General features: G+C 49.5%; 1 protein-coding gene across 2 annotated transcripts in view; it reads left to right on the forward strand.

Moving 5' to 3' along the window:
* Nucleotides 1-19,416, forward strand: part of R3HCC1L (R3H domain and coiled-coil containing 1 like) — a 43,192-nt gene extending 23,776 nt beyond the window's left edge. For both annotated transcript variants that reach the window (XM_084846629.1, XM_084846630.1), the window contains exons 3-7: nucleotides 7,827-8,002; nucleotides 8,469-8,539; nucleotides 8,852-8,947; nucleotides 10,357-10,497; nucleotides 14,240-19,416. In XM_084846629.1, coding sequence (XP_084702755.1) covers nucleotides 7,827-8,002; nucleotides 8,469-8,539; nucleotides 8,852-8,947; nucleotides 10,357-10,497; nucleotides 14,240-14,295 — 540 coding nt within the window. In that variant the 3' untranslated portion in view covers nucleotides 14,296-19,416. The remainder of the gene's footprint in view (nucleotides 1-7,826; nucleotides 8,003-8,468; nucleotides 8,540-8,851; nucleotides 8,948-10,356; nucleotides 10,498-14,239) is intronic.
* Nucleotides 19,417-22,621: the final 3,205 nt, after the last annotated feature.

A 22,621-nucleotide genomic window follows, 5' to 3' on the forward strand; every position in this document is an offset into this window, starting at 1 on the left:
CTAGGTGGGTTACCTGCTAATCGAAATCTAGCCCTGACCGTGCAGCTGGCATGCATGCCACAAAGGGACCATGTGCCGTTCCCATGCCTTCAGCAGAAGTGCCAGTGCATCAGGTGAAACTTGTCTTCCCAGGTGTAGAAAGGGCAGGAGGAATGGAACGGCCCCAAGCCAAGGAGCTGTGCATGAACATTTCATTGCACATATGCAGTCCTCCTGTCCCCTCTGTGTGGTGCCAGTCCTGTACATCCAGGGGCGCAACTTCATCCACCGATTCCCAGAGGCAAGTAAAGGAACGTTTGCAAGGTTGCCTGCCTGTTTTGCGCATTTCCATAGCAGTGATGGCAAGGATATCCCTTTGGACCGAGAAGAGACCAGTTTAGATTATCTAGCTTAGGACGGCATCCTCGTCTTTCTTTTCTGTAAGGCTTAGTCTGCTGTATGGGTGTTGTCAAAGGAGAGCGGTAGTGCCAGAGAATGGCTGGGCTTACACAGAAATGGTGTGGCATGGTAAGAAGCACTCTTGTGGCAAGAGTGCTTCTCGGTGCTCCCACCTCTGATCTCAAGGCCTGATGCATGGATTTGTGCTAGTGTGGACAAGACCTATTTGCAGTACCATGAATTCTGCATTGTACGTTCATTTTGCTTCTTTAAACCAAGTCCCTGCCTGTCTTTGTAGGAGAAGTGATAGCAGCAAACTGTCTGCATTAAAAAGCACTAATTTTAGAAAGGCAGGGATAATTTCCTTTCAATAGTATCACAAATAACCACTTGGAGGAAGGTGCAGTCTACAGATCTGAGAGAGTGAAGGGGATGTATCTGGAGTCGATACTCTTAAGAAAAACTGGGTGAGGGATGCAAGTTGACACTGGGACAAGCTAAAGGAAAAACTGATGACCTAGGATCATAAAGGGGGATCTTATTATGGCTTACAGATTTCTGCATCCTAGTAACTGTGGGTGCTTCCAGATGAGACTTTTGTCATGCAGTCATTCTGCCTCATTCATGAAATGTTACCGGGGGTTGGGTGTCAAACGATGTTGTCTTCTAATAGTAACTCTCCCAGGTTTTCCCACTACTACTTCCCTCCATCTTTTTTCTTACTGTGGAAAATCGGTTAAGGAGTAAAAGCAGAATAGCTGCAAAATGCCTTCAGACTGTTTGTGCCAGAAACCATCTAACTGGAAGCATCCTGTATCTTTGTCACAGTGCCACATTCAGAGAAGACCCCAGAACAGCATGTCTGGCTGGGGCATGCTGGAAATTGTAGTCCAACACATCTGGCGCCACAGGTTGGGAAAGCTGCCCCAGAAACTCCACTTGCCACAATGAGGAATGGATCCAGGCAGCTGGATTCTAGGCTTTTTTTTTAACTGGAGACATGATCTTGTTTTAAGCTTACAGTCAGGACAAAAATGATAGTTTGGTGATTCTCTGTTAGGAATATCATGTCCTGTAGAGGATCTGTGAGGGCATCAATTTAGGGTATGTCCAGACCAACACTGTTGTCACACTGCGTTTCATTTCAGCGTTGTCCTTCACTGTCCTGGAAGAAACCTTTGAGTGTTTCCCCCATATATGTGCCTACTGATTGTTTGGCATGGATATATATACCTTCCTCCTTGAATTGTCATTAGGGTTTCTCATATGTTTCTTAATGAACGCTGAACTGTTGGTGATTGCATCAATATAACTACACATTTCACCCCAATCCATTTTATTAGATTTGATTCCTCCCCCACCCATCCCCAAAGGAGAGGACCGTGTACCAAGCTTGTGAAAAAGCTAGGCTCTAACATCACAAAGTAGCTAGATTTATTGTCTGCCAAGAGAAATTAGCAGACACAGTTTAAAGGTGTCCTGACAAATGGGTGCAATGCTAGAAATTCACCTTAAAAAAAGAAAAGGGGGTTGATAATAAAAGAGAGAAGATAGGACAATAGCCAGGAAAAGGGACAGCACAAGACTTCTGTCAAGAACAATTACATAAAACTTGTATCTCTTTAATGAGGTACAAGATTTTGTGTGAATAAAACAGGACTTGGGTTGTAAACTGTGATGGATCCTGGGATGTGGTGTGGGCTATATTCTTCCTTGTGTGAAAACCAGTATCAGAACATGCAAAAACACAAAGAACAAAAAAAAACTTGCCAGTGGGCAATATCTCTAACAAAGGGTACTTTCACACTAGCAATTATTCCCGAACTTATTACAATATTCACTGTGGTTCACACACCTACCTTGGGTCAATGTGCATCTGCCCTGCAGTAAATTATTCACCAGAATTTTTGAACTACTGTCTGTAGGGAAGTTCGTGCCTTAGGAAAAAGAAAATGCTGTTCCTTTAACTGTGAATGTACCCTTAGAGTTTGGTTAGCAGAGGATCTCTGGGTGTTGGAGAAATGTGGTAGTGACAATTCACAGGCAAGATTCCTGCGAAGTCCGGAGTTTGGCTTTTCTTCTGCAGCTCTAGCCTGTGTTGATGCAGATATGCACGTATCCATATCTTCCTGCTTGTGTTTAAAAAAGAATAAGGTGAGATAAAAATAGAGGGTGGAAGAAAGCAGCAATCCTGAGAAAACAACTCATGTCTAAATAAAGCTGTGTCTGTGCTATTACTCTCCCAGTGAAAAGCTTACTCTGCTTCCCTACACCAAGGTCAGTGTAACTCATTTTGTTGTGTAGGAGGTGTGCGCTGAGATTGGGGTGTGGGAATTAGGGGAGGAGTGACTGGATCTTTGCATACACCAGTGGAGGTGCTTTGCATGGGTTTATGGCTCATGTGTCTGGGCTGTGGTGCAGATGTGTTTACACAAGAGGGAGATGGGACCAGTATTGCTTGTTCTGTGTCTCTCTGTGGGAGGAGAGTGGACCCAGCTGTGCACACTTGCCTGGGAAATAAGGGAGTGTTTGTGCATGTTTTAGGCGATATGTTTGGGATTGACATTTGGGCACTGTGTATATATTTGAAGGTTGCCTTCTACTGGCTTAATGCTGTGACATTTCCTCACTATGAAAAAACTGCTGCTGCTCTTTGCTGGGAAGGGTTCTGCCCATCTAGGGAAAGCAATGGGAGCTATTCCCTTTGATCAACACCCTAAACAGGGGAGAACTGGGGTCTTGCTCTAGGATGGGGGTGCTTGATCCCCCTAGTCCTGAAGATGTTCTTGTTTTCCTTTTCATTTCCTTTAAACTTGGAAGGGGTCACCAAAAGGCCATCCAGTCCAACCCCATTTCTTTTGGCCTGCTCAGACAATGACCTGTTTCCCTCACTCATTTTTTTCCCCAAACCAGAAGAAAAAACTTTAATTTGCAGTGGGAAACGTGCAAATCTTCTCTCTTGTTGCTTTTAGAATAATTTCTTTTCTTCTTTGGGTGCCTTGCACCAGCATGGCTATCTGCAGGCTACTCATCCAAGTGCAGTGCAGTCAGTGGTGTGGTGGAACCAAAGCTCACAGGGATACAGCAGCAAATCTTGATTAGTAGGGACGTTGCCATCATCTGCCACCCACCTCAGAATTCCCTTCTCCCTCTGAAGTTAGCTCCAGTTCTCATACTAGCTTAGGAGAAATTAATTTGCTCACTGTTGTAATGCAAAGTATTTTGAGGTGACTCCGTCTTGAATGGCCAATTAAGACCCATTAGCTTTACAAAAGACCTGCTGGGGGAGCAGGGAGATGTGAATCAATATAGCTGCCTGAATTTTTGGACTCTTGTGGTGGTCGGGTGGGGGGTGGCTCACGATAGTGCCTGCACTTCAAAATTTACCACTACACCACTGAGTGCAGTGTGTTCCTCAGGTCACCGGTGGACAATATGCAATCACTGGAAATACAGTTCCTCCACCGAGGATCATTTTTGGCAATGTCTGGTTTTACTCCTGGAGTGATTATAACTAGGCAGCCCTGTATGCATGGGGGTGGGGAGTTATTAACACAGGGTGTCAAGGGTGCACATTCATGCATCTCAGCGGGATGGTTGTATCTCCCCGTGAGAATGAGGCTTCTCCAGGCCCTGGCGCTGCACCTCCCCCCCACCCGCCCCCCAGCCTCTTCTTGACTGTCTTCTCTGTCTCGAAGGCTGAAGAAGGGAGCAGCACTCAGCGTGCTGCCCTGCTTGCCTGGAACACGCCCCGGCATGGATAAATCTTTGGAGAGCATTGAGCCGTGGCGGACTGTCTTCATTTCCTGTGTCCTCTTGCTCCCTGCTGCCTGTGCATCCGCTGGCAGAACCTTTCCCAGCACAGGACAGCTCTTGAACATTAGTGATCTCTGGGAAGGAGACTGAGAGCAGGAGGCTGGGGCTGTGTTAATGCGGCACTAGGGTGCAGAGTTCCTGTAAGCAGCCCAAGACAGGAAACTCCAGCATTAATGGGCTCACACGCTCGGTGGTGTGTGAACCGTTGCAAGCATACTTGTAATAGTACAAAGCCGTGTGCCTGCTGCGTTGCCTGGTGCATGCGTGCAGGAAATAGCAGCAGCACAGCAGGCTCACATTTGTCAAGGCTAAAGTTGTGCAGAGACAAATACCGCATGCCGAGCTTTAAGAAACCCTCTCCCCCTGCCCCTTTCAATGGGCTGTGTAGGCAAATTCAGATCCTTGCATTTTGCGAACTGCGGCGCTCAGACTGGTCACCCTCCTTGCTAAGCAGGCAGCCCATAGCCATCGGTGTCCCCGCTGCTGCACCCAGTGGTTTGTGAAGGGCAGGGGTGCTCATGCATTATGCACTCCATAGTCTCTGATAATCTGCCACGCCACTTGGTATTAAGAGCACCCTGCTCCCTCAAGCGTTTCATAGGCCTGGTCCTGCTGGGACCTAGTCTTGTTCACCTGGGCGCCTAATGCTCAGTTTCCTGTTAAACCCACCAAGGCGCACTCTCCTTTCTTCCCCGTCTTGCTGCTGTTCCACCACTTCCTCTCTGATTCTGATTCTTACATGCGCCACCCAGCCACAAATTCACCTTCCTGGCGAAATTATCTGAATTACCGTCTTTTATTGACTGAAGGGGCTGAAATTTATAGACTCTCCCTGAACAGCTGTGGCTTGTGTTGGTACGGGTGCTTGGAGAAGCAGACAGGAGCCTGCCTGAATTATAGACTCCCTCGCCAGTGGGACGTGTGCTGATCTGTGCAGCTTAGGGACCCAGTGCAAACGTTATGCTAGCAAAGCACCAGCAGCTGGGTGCTGCATCCAGCTATCAATCTCCCAGCAGCCATGGGTGACTCCAGTGCTGACTTCAGGATTTTGAGGGCCCTCGGGCAAGACACCTTCAGTGGACCCCCTCCGTCAGCGAGTCTACCTTCTCACTGCCATTGTCGCCAGCTGCTCTTGCTCTTCACCTTCTTTCTCATCATTGCTTCCACTTGATTGCTTGGCAGGCAGAGAGCCAGGGAGCAAGAAGGCAGGGGCATCTACTGCTCCTTCTTCTCACCACCACCATTTTCTGGGCAAGAGGCAGATGAGCAAACAGGTTGCAATGGTGAAGAGGACGAGCAAGTCCAGGGGCCCCCTGTTGATGTGTGGGCCCTTGGCAGTTGCCCAACCATGCCTACTCTTGACGCTGGCCCTGAGTGTCTTGGCATCCTCAGGGGGGAAAGTCCACCACCCTTTGTCCACCCCCTTTGGAGGGGGATCGGAGTGTCCCGGCCAAGGCACCTAGGGCAGGGACCATTGCCCATTCAGTCATCGCGTTGCAGGTCTGGAGTCAATAGCAAAGGTTTCTTAGCATGAGCTCTACCAGCATTTTGTGATGTTCCCACAGGCCTTGGTTGCTTCCCTGCAAGGACAAGAGTTAGGTTTGCCTGACCTTCCTCCTTGGGGGGCTAAGAAGCCCATGGCAGGCAGTGCAGTTTTCTTGTGAAAAACTATAACGTTTATATTTTCTTATTTGCAAAAACATCTTTTATATTGCCTTTCGGCACTCACAGGGGTCCCCAAGGCAGTTTACAACAATTAAAATTTCACTAAAGTCCAAACTGGAGAGAATTTAAAAAGCCAGAATAAAACAGTTCTGCAACAGACAAGATGAAAATGTACTAAAAAACCTGGCAGCATAAAAACACCTTAACGGCTTGTTTAAAAGACAACCGCGGAGAGGCCAGTCCAATCTCCCTTGAGAAGGAGTTCTGCAGTTGGGGTGCTGCCACTGAAAGGGCCCTGTGCTGTGCTTCCACCAATAACACCTGTCTTGGCAGCAGAGTGCAGAGCAGGGCTTCCAAAGATGACCACAACTGACAGGCAAATTCATGTGGGAGGTGGCGGTCCTTCAAGTATCCTGGTCCCAAGGCATTTAGGGCTTTATAGGTAATAACCAGCACCTCAAATTGGGCCTGGAAATGAATCGGAAGCCAGTGCAATGTGTAATCTCAGAAAAGTAGATGCTACAAATTATTCTGACCACAGCATTTTGAACCAGCTGTAGCCTCTAAATACTTTTCAAGGGCAATATTTATTTATTTATTTATTGCATTTATACCCTGCCTTTTTTCCTCTTGCAAGGAACCCAAGGCGGCTTACATTATCCTCCTCCTCTCCATTTCATCCTCACAACAACAACCCTGTGAGGTGGGTTGGGCTGAGAGTCTGTGACTGGCCCAAAGTCACCCAGGGAGCTTCCATGGCCGAGTGGGGACTAGAACCCGGATCTCCCAGCTCCTAGTCCACGAGCGCCTTGCAGTAATTGCAGAGTGAACTCATTTTCACTTAAGAGCACTTTGTGAGGTCAGCCTGTGTCAGGCTCCGGTACAGATATTCGCACCATCACTGGAATCAGGGATCCCCTGCACTTGAATGTTTCCTCCCTCATCACCTGTTGAGCCTGCCTTTTAAAAAAGAAGATAGGCAGGCAGACAGACAGACTCTGGCTACTGTATATTTTTTATCATCAACTGTTCTGTATTAATGTATTCCAACCTTCCCCAACCTAGTACCCTCCAGATGTTTTAGACTACGACTCCCATCACCCCAGTCATTGGCCATGCTGGTTGGGACTGGTGCGAGTTGTATGTAGTCCAGGCCACCTGGAGGGCACCAGGCTGGGGAATGCTGACATATTCCCTGGTTCAGAGTCTGCTGAGAGAGTAGCTACCCAGTGAGTACATGAGTCCAGGCAGGTCTTTTCCCCCATAGGCCACCACCTTGCCCTGTTTGGCTTTCTTCCCCCTGGGTCTCAGCCCTGTCCCTCTCCTTCCCTCTCCCACACTCCTCCTAGCTCACCCACTTACCAGGGTGGGTGGCGGGCTGCCACATGTACTGTGTAAGCGCAGTTCTGCGGCTGTCTTGGGAATCCATTTGGGTGCAGCTTAATGCCTTTCTGTGCAGTGTTGAGCAGGCAGGATGCTGACTTCCTGGGAGCAAGGGCCTGCCCCGGCTTCCTCCCCTGGAAAGAATGAGGAGCCCCCTCCCTTGGACTGGTGAAATGGCCGAGGGAAATGGTTAATGGGGAAAGTATGCAAGCGGCAGGAGGCTCCTGATCGATAACTCCCCATCTCCCGTGGGCCATCAATCCTTCTCCAGAGCATGAGCCCACGGCTCCATCCATCAGTCAGTGCACCCACTCCCAGGCTGCCAAAAGGCCCGGAGGCTGGGATGCGCCAAGATGCTTGGCAGCCGGAGGCTACGCATGCCTGCCATGGAGGGGTCTGGGGGGTCAGGTTTGACAGCCTAAATGGCTTCTTCTAACTGCTCTATGATTCTAGGCTAAGGCTCAGCTCCCTGAAATGGCACCAGAGGTCCATCTGTGGTCTGTGCTGGCGAGGGGCGAGGGGAGGGCCTTCTGATGTGTCACATGCACATCTGGCTCACAGTTGCTCACTGCTCTTCCTTCTAGCTGTCTGCCCACAGCCCACCCTCTATGGGGCTACAGGAGCCACGCTTTGACTACTACAGCTACTCTCCCGCTGATCTGGACTTGAGCAACTCTGAGCTGCCTCATGTCATTGAGATCTATGACTTCCCATCCGAATTCCGCACTGAGGACCTCCTGCGTGTCTTCTGCAGCTACCAGTGAGCAGTTTGTCCCCATCTCTCACACTGTCCCTTCTCCTCCGTGCTGAATGCACGACGGCTGCCTTCACTTTGGACTTTCCCCTCTGTAGCCTGCTAGCTTAAAAAAAGAGAAGGTCCTCAGCTCAGCTGCTGGGGTAGAGTCCTGCTCCAGTCTCACAGACTACCACCATCACCTCAGCTCTGGAGGTGTTCCCTGGCTCAAAGTCACTGGTGCCAGCCTTGTACCAAAGATGTCCAGGTTTGGACTGGCACTGCTGCCCATCAAGGGAGGGCTGTATCAGTACTAATACCAGGTCCCACCCTCCAGTGAGTAGTTCGGAGTGAATGTGCAGTGCCTCCCTGGTTCTGCATCCCTTTTTGAGCTCCCTGCAGGGCTGTGTACAATTGCTTTTCCTTCCTTCCACACCCACCCACCTGCAATAAGTATCCTGACATCCTCAACTTTCTCTTTCTCTCGCACCAGGAAGAAAGGCTTTGACATTAAGTGGGTAGATGACACACATGCGCTGGGTATCTTCTCCAGCCCCATCACAGGTATGATCTGAGTACGGCTTGACTGGGCACTGAGGGTCACGCTTGCAGAGTAGGTGAGAGCAATCTTGGTACTTTCTGGGGAATGCCTGTTGACAGTGTTCATTGGCTAGGGAGTCCCAGGGCTCCTGTCCACTTAATCCAGCCTTCCTCAACCTGGTGCCCCCCAGATGTGTCGGACTACAATTCTCATCATGCCCAGCCAACATGGCTGGGCATGATGGCTATTGTAGTCTAACACATTTGGAGGGCACCAAGTCAGGTAAGGCTGACCTAGTCCCATTCTCAGTATAATACCTGTTTCTCTTCCCACAGCCCGGGACGCTCTCAGCACCAAGCACCTGATGGTGAAAACCCGTCCAGTGTCGCAGGCCACACGAGCTGCAAAGACCAAGGCCCGGGCCTATGCCGGTGAGGCCAAAAGAGACACAGAGAATCTAGTCAAATTCCTACCACCGCCACCCTGTCATTTACTTGAACCTATGTGGTGTATTAGGGGCCACGGTGGCTTAGTGGTTAAGACGCTGAACTGCAGACCGGAAGGTCGGCAGGACAGCAGTTCAAGACCCGAGTGCTGCATGACGGAGTGAGCTCCCGTCTTCAGTCCCAGCTCCTGCCAACCTAGCAGTTTGAAAGCAAGAAATTGCAAGTAGATAAATAGGTACCGCCACGGCGGGAAAGGTAACAGCGTTCCATGCACCTCGGTGTTCAGTCATGCCAGCCACATGACCACGGAAGCGTCTTCGGACAGCGCTGGCTCTTCGGCTTAGAAACGGGGATGAGCACCGCACCCTAGAGTCGGACACGACTGGTGGGGACACCTTTACCTTTACCTTTTATGTGATGTATTGTCTTCCTGCGGAGATTAACTCAGATCATCCTGATGATAGATTGCGATAGCTGTGAGGCTTCAACTGCCCCGTGCGCTGGACACACACACATGCACACACCCCACCTCCTCACCTATTATATGCTGATTAGTGCTCTTAAGTGGTGCAGGCAAAGCAAGTCTTCCAGTCATGGAAATTGGCCTGCTGGAAATTCCCTTCCCTGTGACGTTGGGCTTTCTAAATCCTATGGCCACCCCTCCAATGAAGCAGCTGCAGTTAGGCCAGCTGAAGGTGCCTTTTGAGCAGTGCTTTCCCCCCAGCATTACAGTTAATAAGGATCAGTCCAACCGGAAGGTTGGGTCACCCCCTTCGAGTTGCTACACTGGTCTCCAGGACCCCCTTTTCAAACAAACTGGAAGCACAATGGCATCACATCGGTGCTAAGCACAAGTGGGTTTGTTGGTTTCCCAGTCCTGCTCAGGGGACTAAGAAACCCATGGCAGGCAGTGCAATTTGGGGAATTGAAAGCTGCATGGCATAGCTCTGGCACTGCCAGTGTCACATGGCCTGTTTTCATTGTAGCATTGTGGGGCAGTTAGTGGGGCTGTGCACACAACAGGGCTAAATATAGGGCACAGCCCAGTCAGCAGTAGCATATACTACATCCAGCCAATGGTTTCCCCCTATCACTACGGCTTCGGGGTGCCTTGTCCACTGCCGTATCCCACTGACACTTGCTTTCACCCTGAATTTCAAGAGAAAGTTCCTTAGAAGTGCTCTCAACCTCTTCCGCTATCCTGCTATGTATGTCGCGGAGGGGAGCATCCTTTGCTGGTGCTGTGTTCCTCCCCTAGTGTGCACCTGTCCAGTATGCATTCAGGGTGTGCAGTGGGGAGGAACTCATTCGCTGATTTAGTGCCTGAATGCTCCCATCTCCCCAGTCCGGCATTGGGAAGAGTGGTGCAGTACTTCCTTTGCCAATTTTTCTAGAATTCCTGCAGCCAGCCAAAGAGCGCCCTGAGACCTCAGCTGCTCTGGCCAGGAGACTGGTGACGGGCGCCCTTGGTGTGCGGAGCAACCAAAGCAAGGCAGAACGGGAAGCTGAACGCAAGCAGCTACAAGCAGCCCGAGGTAAGCCTAAGGGCGTGTTGACATCGTAGTGTTGGTTTGGGGGGAAGACAGGAGATGATGTTGTATTACAGAGGCTGCAAGTGTGTGAGATGGAGGTGATCCATGCCGCCGTGTTGTCAAGCCCAGGTGAGGGATGCTGGAGGATTTCTCAACATTTCAGCCTGAGGCTGCCCTGCTCTCACTTACTACCCGTGTTCTGGGACTCCCTGGGGAGTCTGCCTGGCCTAGCTCTCCGCTTCAGGGCAGGATGACAAGTAGGCTAGACCAGCCATGTGCTCTCCCTGTTGTCACACAGCCAGCTCTGCCTGTCTGAGTACCCAAGGGAGGCTCCTGGGCAGTCAGTGATTCCACTATGTCTAGGTCATCGTGTGCCCTACTGAAACATTCAGGGATGCAGAAGAGGGAATCACTTTGTTGTCCCGTTGCATTCTGAGAAATTGGTTCCCTTGTTGCACTCAGCCCTTAAGTCTCCTTCCACTTACTGCTGCTAAAGCCCAACAGGGTAAGGAAAGCATTCTGTACTAGTGCACAGTAAAGGGAAACAAGGGGATCTTGCTGAGGAAAGGGTTGTACCCCTTCCCAGCATGCTCCAGGGCACAGGAAACCAACGGAGAGATGGCCCCTCCTTGGCCATACTGTTGTCCCTTGCTTATTGTATCCACTAATGGCCCTTTCTGGTGTGATGGCAGCTGGCTCTCCGCCTGCCCTTCAGCTGTGTGAGCCAGATAACAGTGATGGAGCATGCCGGCCTGGCTGGGGAATGCAGAGCTTTACCATACTTGCTTGGAAACCATAATGAGATCGGTGAGGTCTTTGCAGATTCCCAGTGTGTCTTTGTCTTTCTGGTGGGAGTGGGGAAGGGAGGCCAGTACAGAGCAGCTTATAGGTGCTTGGAAATGCACTCTCCTATCCTGCACCTCAACCACCTCATCAGCATCCCTTGTATGAAGGGAGTTACCTTATCTTGGATCTCTGGTACCTCCTAGTCTCCTGTTTGTGAAGGGATATCCGGACATGTTCAGTCTTCATAGGAATCCACTTAGCTGGCTCCTGCCTATCACGCCACGGGTTTGTCCAGATCGAACTATGGACTGTACCCTTGATGGATTGAGGCTTTTGACTCTGCAGAGCTATTTACCATAAGTATAGCAGCAGATGGAACCATCTCTAAGGGCCACGCACACTTGGCTGAAAGAGAAGAAGAGGTGTTAGAGAAAGGGCAGCTGGATTGAATGAGTAGGAAAAGGTGGCAGAAGGGTTAGTTTATAAAAATCGCTGGCAAATGTATTCCCTCACATCGGTTTCTATGTGCTGAGTTGATCCCGTTACCCTGTTAGAGTCTCCATGGCTGTCTTAACCTACATAGTGAGATTTCAGCCTATTGACCCAGCACTACAAGACAGATCTTCTGAGCACCCTCTGTGTTCTCCCCTATCTCACACACTGAGGCAGACTGGAGAGAAGAGCTAGAAACTAAAGCTCTGTGTTTTCAGTTTATCCAGAGCGTCTGAGGGGTTTTTTTTAAAGCAAATGTATCCTGCAATGTGGAAGGCAGAGCAGACTTAAGGAGGGTGGGGCAGGGCTGCTGAAAGGCCCTTCACCTAAGCTGGTGGAGGAGGTGGGGGCAGAGCTGGGCCCTGATGCAGCAGGCAATCAAAGAGAAGGGCGAAGAGGTGAAAGCTGAGGCACCTCAGACCTCAGAGGTTAGATTTTGGCTTTGCTGGTCTTGCTTCTCTTCCTGAAAGAACATGCAGCATTTTAGGTTCACACAGGCCCTTCAGGGAGCAGTGAAAATCAGAAGAGAAGGTGCGGATGGTTAACAATGTAAATACTTTAGTCATTGTAGGTATCTTCCTGGAACAACAAGCCTTTTGCACAGCGAGACTGGGCTGACAATTGTTAGTCAGTTCAGCTGATAAAATGTCCATGTGATTTCCAGTTTCTAACACAGCCTACTCCAGCTTGGTGCCCTCCAGATGTGTAGGACTGCAACTCCCATCATTGCCGGCCAGCATGCTGGCTGGCAATGATGGGAGTTGCAGTCCTACACATCTGGGGGGCACCAGGTTGAGGAAGGCTGTTCCAACATAGCCTCTTCCTGATCCTTTTGGCTCAATCAAAACCCTCCCACCTCTTTCTCTCATTCTCTCCCCTTTTCATGTGGCTTGTTCTCAGGCAATTCCTTTGTAGAGAGTCTGTTACTTTGCTACCCCCTGCCCAATTGTTCTTTTGAAACTGGAGTATGAGCACTGATTACTCTAGGTCTCTATGACATTCCCGGCATAATCAGAAGTTGTTAAAGATTGTTTTTCTCCATAGCTTTAGAATTTTCAATAGGAACTGCACCCAATAATCATCATGGTGTTTCTAGCACTATTACCACTGCCAGTGATAGTTGGTGCCCTGTGAACGCAGCATTTTGGAATAATTCCTGGGTCAGATTTCACGTTGTATACATATGATACCCAGGTTATTGTAGCCTAGCCTCATTCAGCTTATGTCCTTTTTTTTTTTTTACTGTACTTTGTTATGTCTCTGTCCGTGCAGGCGTCTCTCTTTGTGGCCACGTAAAAGTAGGGATTCTTGTTCTTCTTTCCCTTTTCTCTGAAGGTACTGGGGGGATTCAAGGGTGCACCTGGATCTGCAAGATCAGGTTACAGTAGGGATATCGGAGAAATCCGCAGTGGAATCAAATGAGTTTGGATTTCTATGAATCTCACCTGCAGATTCTGCAGCAGATCAGCTTTTCCAAGTTGCACAGATTCTGCGGACTTGTGGACCAATTTTTAAGCTTTCCAGAATTTTATACAAATTTAGCCATAGAAAAATACATAAAAGAACACTCCCCCAAAATGTGCATTTCCCCCATAGACTAAGGCATGAAAATGCACATTTGGGGAGCATTTGTGAATTTGCACCAGTGCAAATTTGCGCAAATTTGCACAAATTTGGGATATTGGAAAAAATCAGTGGACAACGGAACGAAAGGCACCTGACAATCTGTGAAACACAGATGGAATGGATTTTACAAAATCTGTACATCCCTAGCTTCCAGCTCTTACCAGATGCCTCTGAGGGAGGAGGCATGTGGGTCTGGGGGTGCGCAGGACCCTCCTGTATATCCCAACACTCTAGGAAAAGGGTATATGGAAAATGAGGTTGTGTTGGGGCTGCGCTGTTCAACTTTGGACACTAGGTGGTGCCCCAATCCTGACTCCTGCTCCAGGATGTACAGAACTGGGAGCCAGGCCCAGCTGCAGGAGGCAGTGTAAGTCATGCATAGGAATGGCTAATTTATTTTAATTGCAACTGCCAGCAATGCAGTCTCCCTAGTCTTCTCTGATCACTTGCCTTTCCTTTGGGTCATCAAGCAGGATCTCTGCTTCCAGCACAGGTGAGGTGCAGCCGACTGGAGTGTTCCTGGCAGGGGTGGGGTGCAGGCGCCGTGCACAGTGTGGGTGGGATGGGAGTAAGGGCACACCAATGTGAGGTGAGGTTAGCGCAGGGCAGCTGGTTCCGAGGGCCAGCAGGGCAGCCAACCACAGTTTGTGGAGTTAAATGGTGTGGCATGGCTGAGAAGCAGAGCCCAGTGTACCAAAGAGGCGGGGAGGACGGGGAGGGAGTGTGCCAAGGCTGTGGAGGAGGTTGGTGATCTCACGCATCTCCTAAGCCCAGCACTGACCAACCCCGTCACATCTGGCTGCTGCTACTGCTTCTTCACCTGTCCCTTTTCTGCTCACAGAGCGGAAGCGCCTGGAGGCCAAGCAGAGGGAAGATGCCTGGGAAGGCCGTGAGTGAGCCAAGGTGATCACCAGGAGAAGGAGGAAGATGGCCAGACCCTCGCCAGAGCCGGATTGCGACCCTTGACAGAAATGGGCAGGCTGTGCTTGCAGCACTGGGGATGTTCTCCTGCTCCATTTGGGACGAGCAGCAAGGTATTGGGCCTGTTGTGGGCACACACGAGTAGCCCGAATCTGCTCAAGTGGGATGCGTGAGCCCAAGCAAGCATTGCTCCTGGGTGTATCCGAAACCGTGGGCCTGGAGCTTGGCCATGCCTGAGCAAGAGCTGCCACCTGGGCCTCAGGCCTAAAGGCTTGTGCCAGGCACTGTTCTCTGCAAGGCTGTGTGCCATGGAAATGTAACCCAAATGCCCACGTGCTGTTAGCTCAAGCCTTCTTGGATGCTGTGGCTACCTGTGCTGTTGGGCAGCAGACAAACACCCGAGCGGCGCTGTGTTTAGTGGCACAGGATTGAGCGGCGTCAGCTTGTAAGAACAGGCCCACCAGGGTGGCCAAGTGCCCACTGTTGAGTGTGCTATTAAAGTTCCTTTTTATTTTACATGGTGCAGTGTGTGATGCAGGCAGCCTTACTACTTGAAGTTACTCATAAATTAGTCTGTGACTCCTCCGCACTGCAAATCCAGCAGAAAGCTGTGATAGCCTTCAATGACTCGCCAGCGTTGTGGCTCGACTGGACTTAAACCCTGCTGCTCCAGGCTCCTTAAAATGTCTGGATGCCAACTGGAGGTCAGCAAGAAATGCATAGAGCACAGTGATTAATACATGCCAGTGGTGCACGACGTTTCTGGCCCCAAGGGCCCCACGTGGGCATGCATGCACGCACATATATACAATGCACAGACATCCCAGCAATCCTGATACTGATCGCTTTTTCCTCGCTGCTGTAAGCAGCGAGGAAACAGCAATCAGTATCAGGATTGTGGGGAGAGGGAGTGGAGAGCCTTCTCCCTGACTGTTGGCAGGGCTCCCTTTCTTTCCAAACACAATGCTGTCTCCTTTCCCTTTTTCTGGCTTGGATCAGCTCTGTCTTACCTGCAGCCGAAGCAGCCTCATTTCCACCCTGGCAGCTCCTCAGTAATCCCTCAGCAACACCTGCTCCAGTGTGGCAAGAACACTCTTGAGCAGCTTCTGGGAGCTGTGCTGCTGGTTGCACTAAGCAACCTGGGTGAGCGGGAGGGTGCGACACGTGCGGAACAACACGGTTCCCAGTCCAGTGGTGGCAGAAGACAGTGTCTTGGGTCAGAGGAGAATGTAACACAGGGTACATCGGGCTACATTTAAGGCCAGAGAGAAGTGTGTATATGTGAGCAGCAGGTTGTGCACCCCTGATATGTGCTGGTGTGTTAGTACAGGGTGGGGAACCTCTTTCAGTCTTGAGGGCCAAATTCAGTTTTGGTGAAGCTTTCCGCTGCATTCTAGGGTCGAAGGCGAAGGGGCCGGATTTTGAGCCCAGGCCTGAGTTCTCCACCCCTGCATTAGTAGAACCCTCATACAGCTAAGCTCAGATAAAGAGTTGATGCTGAAGTAGAAGCAGCTCTTTCCCCATGTGGATATGTACAGGAGGCCTTTGCCACCCAAGCTGCATGCCAAAGCCAAGGCCCTGGGCCGTGCCAGAGGAAGGCTTCCTCATCCTCCGGGTCTAGTCATGCTGGTGGGATTCCCCTCCTCGTGGCGGAATGTTTTGGCTCCTGGGTGTGTGCATCTCTGCAGCACACCCTGTTAAATAGCTGGCTCATAACATTTGGACACAGGAAACCAGCACAAAGATGCCTGCTCTCTGGCCAGCTTGCAGGAAAGGTTGGATTTCACTTTACAGGCACTGAGCCCCCTCAGGAATGCTCCCCAAGGAGCAGCATACAAAGTCCTTTCTGTTCCGTGCAGATTGCTTGCAGCCGCCCGAGGAGCAGGCAGATTGGCCACTTCTTTGCAAACCTACAGCGACAACACACCTTTGCCGGCTCTGCCGGAGATTCCTGCGGTCAGGCGCTCCCAGCTGTGTTTGGGGTCAACACTCTGGCAGGCGCTCTGAGCTGGGGCCGGGAGTCTTTGGCTGTCACCGCCTGGTTGTCACAGAAATAAGACACACACACACCCGTGTGTGGCGGCACGATCTTGCTGCGAGGAGCAGCAGGCGCAACTGTGGTCCAAATGCCAAAGCAGCCGCACATGTCTGAGCCCAACTATGAGTACGGCTTTGTGATGCTGCGTGAGTCATAATGGATGTGCGGCTGGGGAGGACAGACGACAGTGAGAAGGCAGGGTCCCCTCAGCTGATTCTGCAATGGGGTCTGTCTTGCGTGTGCCACATGCCCTGTTACCTGGCCAGCGAGGACAAGCGAGACCGGAGCCCTCCTTACAGAGTGCTGGGGAGACTCTGCATGGGAAATGTTGGTGTAGAAGCATCCAGTCCTGTTTGGTGCTGCTCGGGGTCAGGTCAAGGTAGGCCAAGACAGCTCTCAAAGCTGGAATGTGCTGGCAAAGCCATGTGTTTACAGGCCACCTGAACTTGCAGGCATTTCCCTGCCTAGAACAGCGCTCTCTTGTGTCTCTGCTTGGGCAGGGTGGAGTGCATGCCTATGATGTGGGTAGCGTGCTGGAATGGGAGCGGATGGGTGCTCACTGCTTTTCCTGGCACTTCCAGTAGTCTGTGACCCCCCAGTGAAGCCTGGCCTGCTCTGCCCTGCCAGCTGTTCCCTCAAACAAGCCCTGTCTATTTGGGCCAATTAAATCCTCTAAATACTCATATAGTGTAGCAGCAAAACCATGTCCCACCCCTGTTTATAGCTTCTGGCAGCCTGCAGAAACTCCTGGCATGGGAGTTTGAGTTAAGATGAGCCATCCATGCCTTGGGAACAACTTTATAGGGCGGGTTCATCAGTCCAAGGCTTGGAAATGTCTCCATTCTGGCAACTCTTTCCCGAAACAAAAAAATCTCAGCTTGTTTGCCTAGTTGCTGAAGCAGGGAATTTCCTAGGTAACAGTGCAATCCTACGCCTGTTTGCTCTATGTTCAATGGGACTTGCTTTCTAGTACTGGAGTGGGGAAGCTGTTTTCAGCCTGAGGGCATGAAGGACTGCCCTCACCCACATCAGCCTACCCACACTTAAAGTTCAGAAAGAGAGGCCCTACTCATTTGCCCACCTGTGAGAGCAGTTAGGTGGGTGACCACACATGAGAGGGCCTTCTCTGCAGTGGCCCCACACCTTTAGAACAAGTTGCCATTGGAGGTCTGTCATGCTCCATCATTGCAGGCTTTTAAGAAGGCATTGAAAACGTATTATTTTACCTTGGCCTTCTCTTGATATGACTGCTGTTGCCGCTGGTTTTATTGTCAGCTTTTATTGTTGCTTTTATTGCTATTTTATTGTGTTTTATGTTTTTATCGTTTTTAGTATTTTAACTGTTTTTGTGTATTTTATTGCTGTGTGCTGCATTAAGAGGGCTTCTGTACTGAAAGGCGGCCAAGGAAATTTTAAAATAAATAAATAAATGATTGGCCCCAGGCTGGGGGCCACACGCTATCGGGGCGGGCGGGCTCTGTTCAGTGTGGGTGGAGCTACTGCTGGCACGCCCTCCCCACAGACATGCACGCCCTCCCCAGCCCCCCGTTGATCCACACAGATCCATGGAGAGGGAGCATTTTCTCTGCCCCAGCACTGAGAGAGGAGCCTCTGTCAGCACTGGGCAGGAGAAAGGGCTTGTCTGATTTCCCGCAGAATGGAGATAAGCCTTTTCCTCAGCCCCAGCTGAGAGAGGGGAAGGGCTGAACTCCAACCTGCAGCAGATCTGAGATCAGCCCATTTCTCCTCTCTTGGTGCTGGGGCAGGGGACAAGGGTGGGGCATTGGGAAGAAGCTTGGCTGGCCAGATGGGGAATCCTTGCAGGCCGGGAATTTGAGACACACGTGTAGCTCAAAGGTGCTCCAACATAGGATGCAGCGACTGCCTCTCTTGGTGTTGCTGCATCTGCAAGGCCTCAATGTGTCCTGCAGGTGTTTCGGATTACAACTCCCATCCGCCCCGGTCAGCATGGCTATTGGTCAGGGATTATGAGAACTGTAGTCTGAAACAATGCCGTATTAGGGAAGGCTGCTGTAAGCATTTCTGATCTGCTGGACTTTCCTGATCTGCTGAAAAGGCTAGTGCAGTGGGGGACTGGCTGTGCTCTGAGCTGCTACCCATTGTCTCCAGGTGCTTTGTGCAGTCTCCAGGAAAAGCTTTATGTCCTCTTTGGGTCTGGCTAGATAACCTTTTCCAAAACTTGGCCTGTCTCTGATGCTTCTGGACGTCTGGGCCCTCTTTGATAGCTTCAGCAGTAGCAGCGCAAACCATTAACTGTAGCAGAAGCTGTTTTATTTCTTCTCACACCAGTTGTTGACAGCTGTGTTTAGATTTCACACCCTGAATCCACCATCACAGCAGCCTACATCAAGCAGCGGTTTGGGGAAGCATGTTAGTACACAATCACCTATATGGTGCCAAAAAAAACCCACAACCCATCACAATACTCTTGTAGAACTGCTCTCCTAAGGAACTGCACGAGGATAGCATGGTGAGCTCTCAGGACAGCATGCGCAGCAGCCCACAGTCGTAGAGTGTGCCTTGCTGATAAAGACAGAAACTTGGAGAATTGTGGTCAGGCCAATGCTGACGAGAGCAGCTTCCACTTTAAACAACAAACAGACCTCCCTGCGCAATGAGCCTGAAACACCCACAAACACTGTGACATGGATGCTGATTTCTGGGAATGGGAGTTCTTGGTCATGACGTCTTTCCTGATCTCTGGATTCATTTCTGTTGGGTGGAACAATTTAATATTCAGGGGACCAGCTGAAGTAGCCCCAGAAACTTGTATCTTCCCCTGCTGGTGATGGTGGGAGTTCTAGTCCAACACATCTGGTTGGCACCAGATTGGCCAAAGCTGTCGTAAGTGATAAATAGTCCGATACCTGTCTTTGGGTGGGTACCAACAGTTTGACCCATCAAACTCCTGTAACATTTAACTTCCCTCTGTCCTTTGAATTTGCTGTTTTTCATAGCCAAACTAGATGTGACACATAAGCTCCATGTTTAGGATATCACATGCTTAAAAAAAAAAAAATTACTAATTAACAGCCCCATACAGTTGCTTTGGAGATAGGAAAAGTAGCACCCTGGGGATTATGTGCAGTCCAGTCTTCCCTTGCCCATTCCTCAGTCTAAATCCCACCTCCTGCAGCTGCTATCATTTCTACAGGATAAAAAAACACAGGACAGGTAATTCATGTATACCAGTCATCCCTCTGCACCCCACCCCCCGCTAATAGCGGCTTCAGTGTATATGATTTGGATTGGGAAAGGGGTTAAACGTTCTCTACAAAAGCATCACTTTCCTGATCTTCAAAGCAGCCATTTGGAGCTGCCAATTAGTATAAAATAAAAACACAAGAGATCTTAATCACAGGTCTCCCATGTCACATCTAGTTGGAGAAAAAGTTTGGATCTTTGCCACCTATTAATGAATCACTGTAATTCATTGCGGTGGAATTCATTTTAGTCTCTATGGCCTTTCTACACAATCATTTTATTGCACAATAAATGGTCATTTCTTGTTCACCTGCTGTACACAATCCTCACTTGTTTTCTCATGGTTGTGCTTCTATTGGCAAAAAAAACTGCGTTTCACTTCAGGAAAATGAAATAAATTCCCCAGCGCCCCCCTGTACATATATTCATTGTTGTTGCAGTTACTTGGTGGCATGTGATTGTGTGAACATCACATAGGCAACTATTGGCTCTTTTTGTGATGTAATTCAGTATGACCAACACGATTCCTTCTTTCCCATGCACTCACAATTTTGCGAACCTTGCTATTTTTAGGAAAGGCATGTTCTAAAATTTATCTATGCTATAATTCTTATAAATTAGTATGGAAGTTGTGTACTGCCCCACTGTGCAATGCAGAACAGCCAAGGTGATCTTAGAAGGAGCTCCAGGCAGATAGATGGGAGATGTTATGAAGTTAAACGATGCAGCGCATGTCACAGGGGCCAATTCAGGTGACAAAATTGTGAAACGAAAAGTCTCGGGAAGGGATTATTTTGTTTACTTGTTTTGTTTGTTTCTATAGCACCATCAGTGTGCATGGTACTTTACAGAGTACAAGAGGAGCTTACAATCCAAAATTCAACATGGGATACTAGAGAGAAAGTAGAGGCGAGTAAACAGGGAAACAAGGTGGAGTTGTTTCATTTGTATGTGTTTACGCTTAGTTGTGTAAAGTAAGTAAGAGTAGGGCAGGGAGAGGCAATCTCATGCCCTCCAGATATTTTGGACTATAACTCCCACAAGCCCCAGCCAGCATTGCCAGTGGTCAGAAATTATGGGAGTTCTAGTACAAAACACCAGGTTGCTTGCTCCTGGAGGAAGGCATGGTGAACTAGGGGGTTCTGCCAAAGGCTTCACAGAAAAGGAAGGTTTTAAGAAGGAATTTGAAGGAAGCAAGACAGAGGTGGCATCACACACCATGATTCCAAGCATGTGGGGCAGCAAGGGGGTTGAGTCTATTGAGGGAGTAGGAGGAGAGCTTTTCCATGGCTGAGGCTGGTGGGGCCGAAAAAGTGGCACTCGTGAGATGTAAGAACTGAGAAACAAAGGCAGTGGGGGACAAAACCATGGAAGGAAAGAGACACAGCTAGTGGTGAGAGCTGAAAGGTGAGAATGGAAAGAAGGCCATGGAAAGAAGTCAGTGACACAGGGTTTGTTACTGGCTGAAAAGAGATCAGTGCATCAGCAACACTCAGGATGTGGTGGGAGGCCATCCCACTTTTTAGGCAGAGCTGAAAGCATCCCACTTCCTTTTTCTTCCACTTCCAACATTGAAGTGAATGGACCACAAGCTAAATTGAGCTGGCCTACTTTCAAATGAAACCATCCCACTTCCTCCCCCCTGCCTCACTTTAAGCACTGTGTGGCAGGTGAGTGGGCTAATCCTAGAATAGCTTAAAATGGAGGTAAACAGGTAGAAATGCTTTAATGGGAGGCTGTAGAGAGAGCAGGCTGTAGTCAAAACAAGAGCATGACACTAATAGGAAAGGAGGAACTGGGCAGATCTAAGCAATGTTGTGGAGCTAAAAGCAGCTGTAGTTTAGGAAATAGCTAAAAATGGGGAACCCCACCCATTTGCAGAAGGAGCAGAAGAAGGGATGCCAGTGAATTGTGGGATCCTGAAGAAAGTACCGTTCATAAGAATGTGTAATCTTTGGAAGTGGAAGAAATCAAGAGTATGGGGGTGGGGGAATGTACAAACAGAGCAGAGAGGGTAACAGCATTGCAAGGTTGGGGGTGGAGACTTTGTGTTTGATGGCTAGGGGGCCATCAGTCATGCTAATAAGGGAGGTTTCAGTGGTGGGGGTGAGTCTTCAATGGATAAGCAAAGTGTTTGGAAGTGAAGGAAAGGAGAAATGACTGAAAGTGCCAGGTACGGAGGCACTTTATTCAGGATCCACAAAATGGTGGTGAGTTAGAAAATGTAGGAAAGGTACATGTTGAGTGAAAGAAGCCTTGGTGGTGGTGTAGTCTTTTTTTTTTTTTCCCCGTGTGGAGGCTTTTCATAAAAATGCCCCAGGAAGCAAGAAATGACAGTATATTACACGCATTAAGACTTGATTATGTCATGAAGTGAGAACTGACTCTATAGTTCCTATTTTGTACATCCCTTCTTGCTCCCCTGACTCTATAGTTCCTATTTTGTACAGCCCTTCTTGCTTCCCTGACTCTATAGTTCCTATTTTGTACAGCCCTTCTTGTTTCCCTGACTCTATAGTTCCTATTTTGTACAGCCCTTCTTGCTCCCCTGACTCTATAGTTCCTATTTTGTACAGCCCTTCTTGCTCCCCTGACTCTATAGTTCCTATTTTGTACAGCCCTTCTTGCTCCCCTTGCTCCACCCAAGCTCAAATATGGTTGATGCAATGTATTCTCACCCCCCTGCCTCTGTCCTTTTTTATACCATCAACAGGCTTTCCCTCAAGATCCTCTTTAGGGCACGGTCCTATGCATGTTTAGACAGAAAAAAAGCCCTACAAATCCCAGCATGCCCTAGCCAGCTTGGGTGGCTGAGCAGGCTGGGGGATGTAGGACTTTTTTCTGTCTGAACTTGCATAGGATTGCGCCTTTAGTAAACTCTTTCCTGTCCCATTGATTGACATCTGCTCCTCCTTTGCCCCTGTCCAATTCTTCATTCTTAACTCTGTTGCGTCTTTCCTATGCCTGCCTTGTCCAGCTACTGGAGATGTAGAGCCCATGCCATTTTTGTGCTGTACAAATGTTTAGTAGCAGAGAGGG

The sequence above is a fragment of the Heloderma suspectum genome, chromosome 3 (assembly GCF_057233095.1).
Source record: "Heloderma suspectum isolate Gila_16-S chromosome 3, 16-S_ref, whole genome shotgun sequence".
Taxonomy (NCBI): Eukaryota; Metazoa; Chordata; class Lepidosauria; order Squamata; family Helodermatidae; genus Heloderma; species Heloderma suspectum.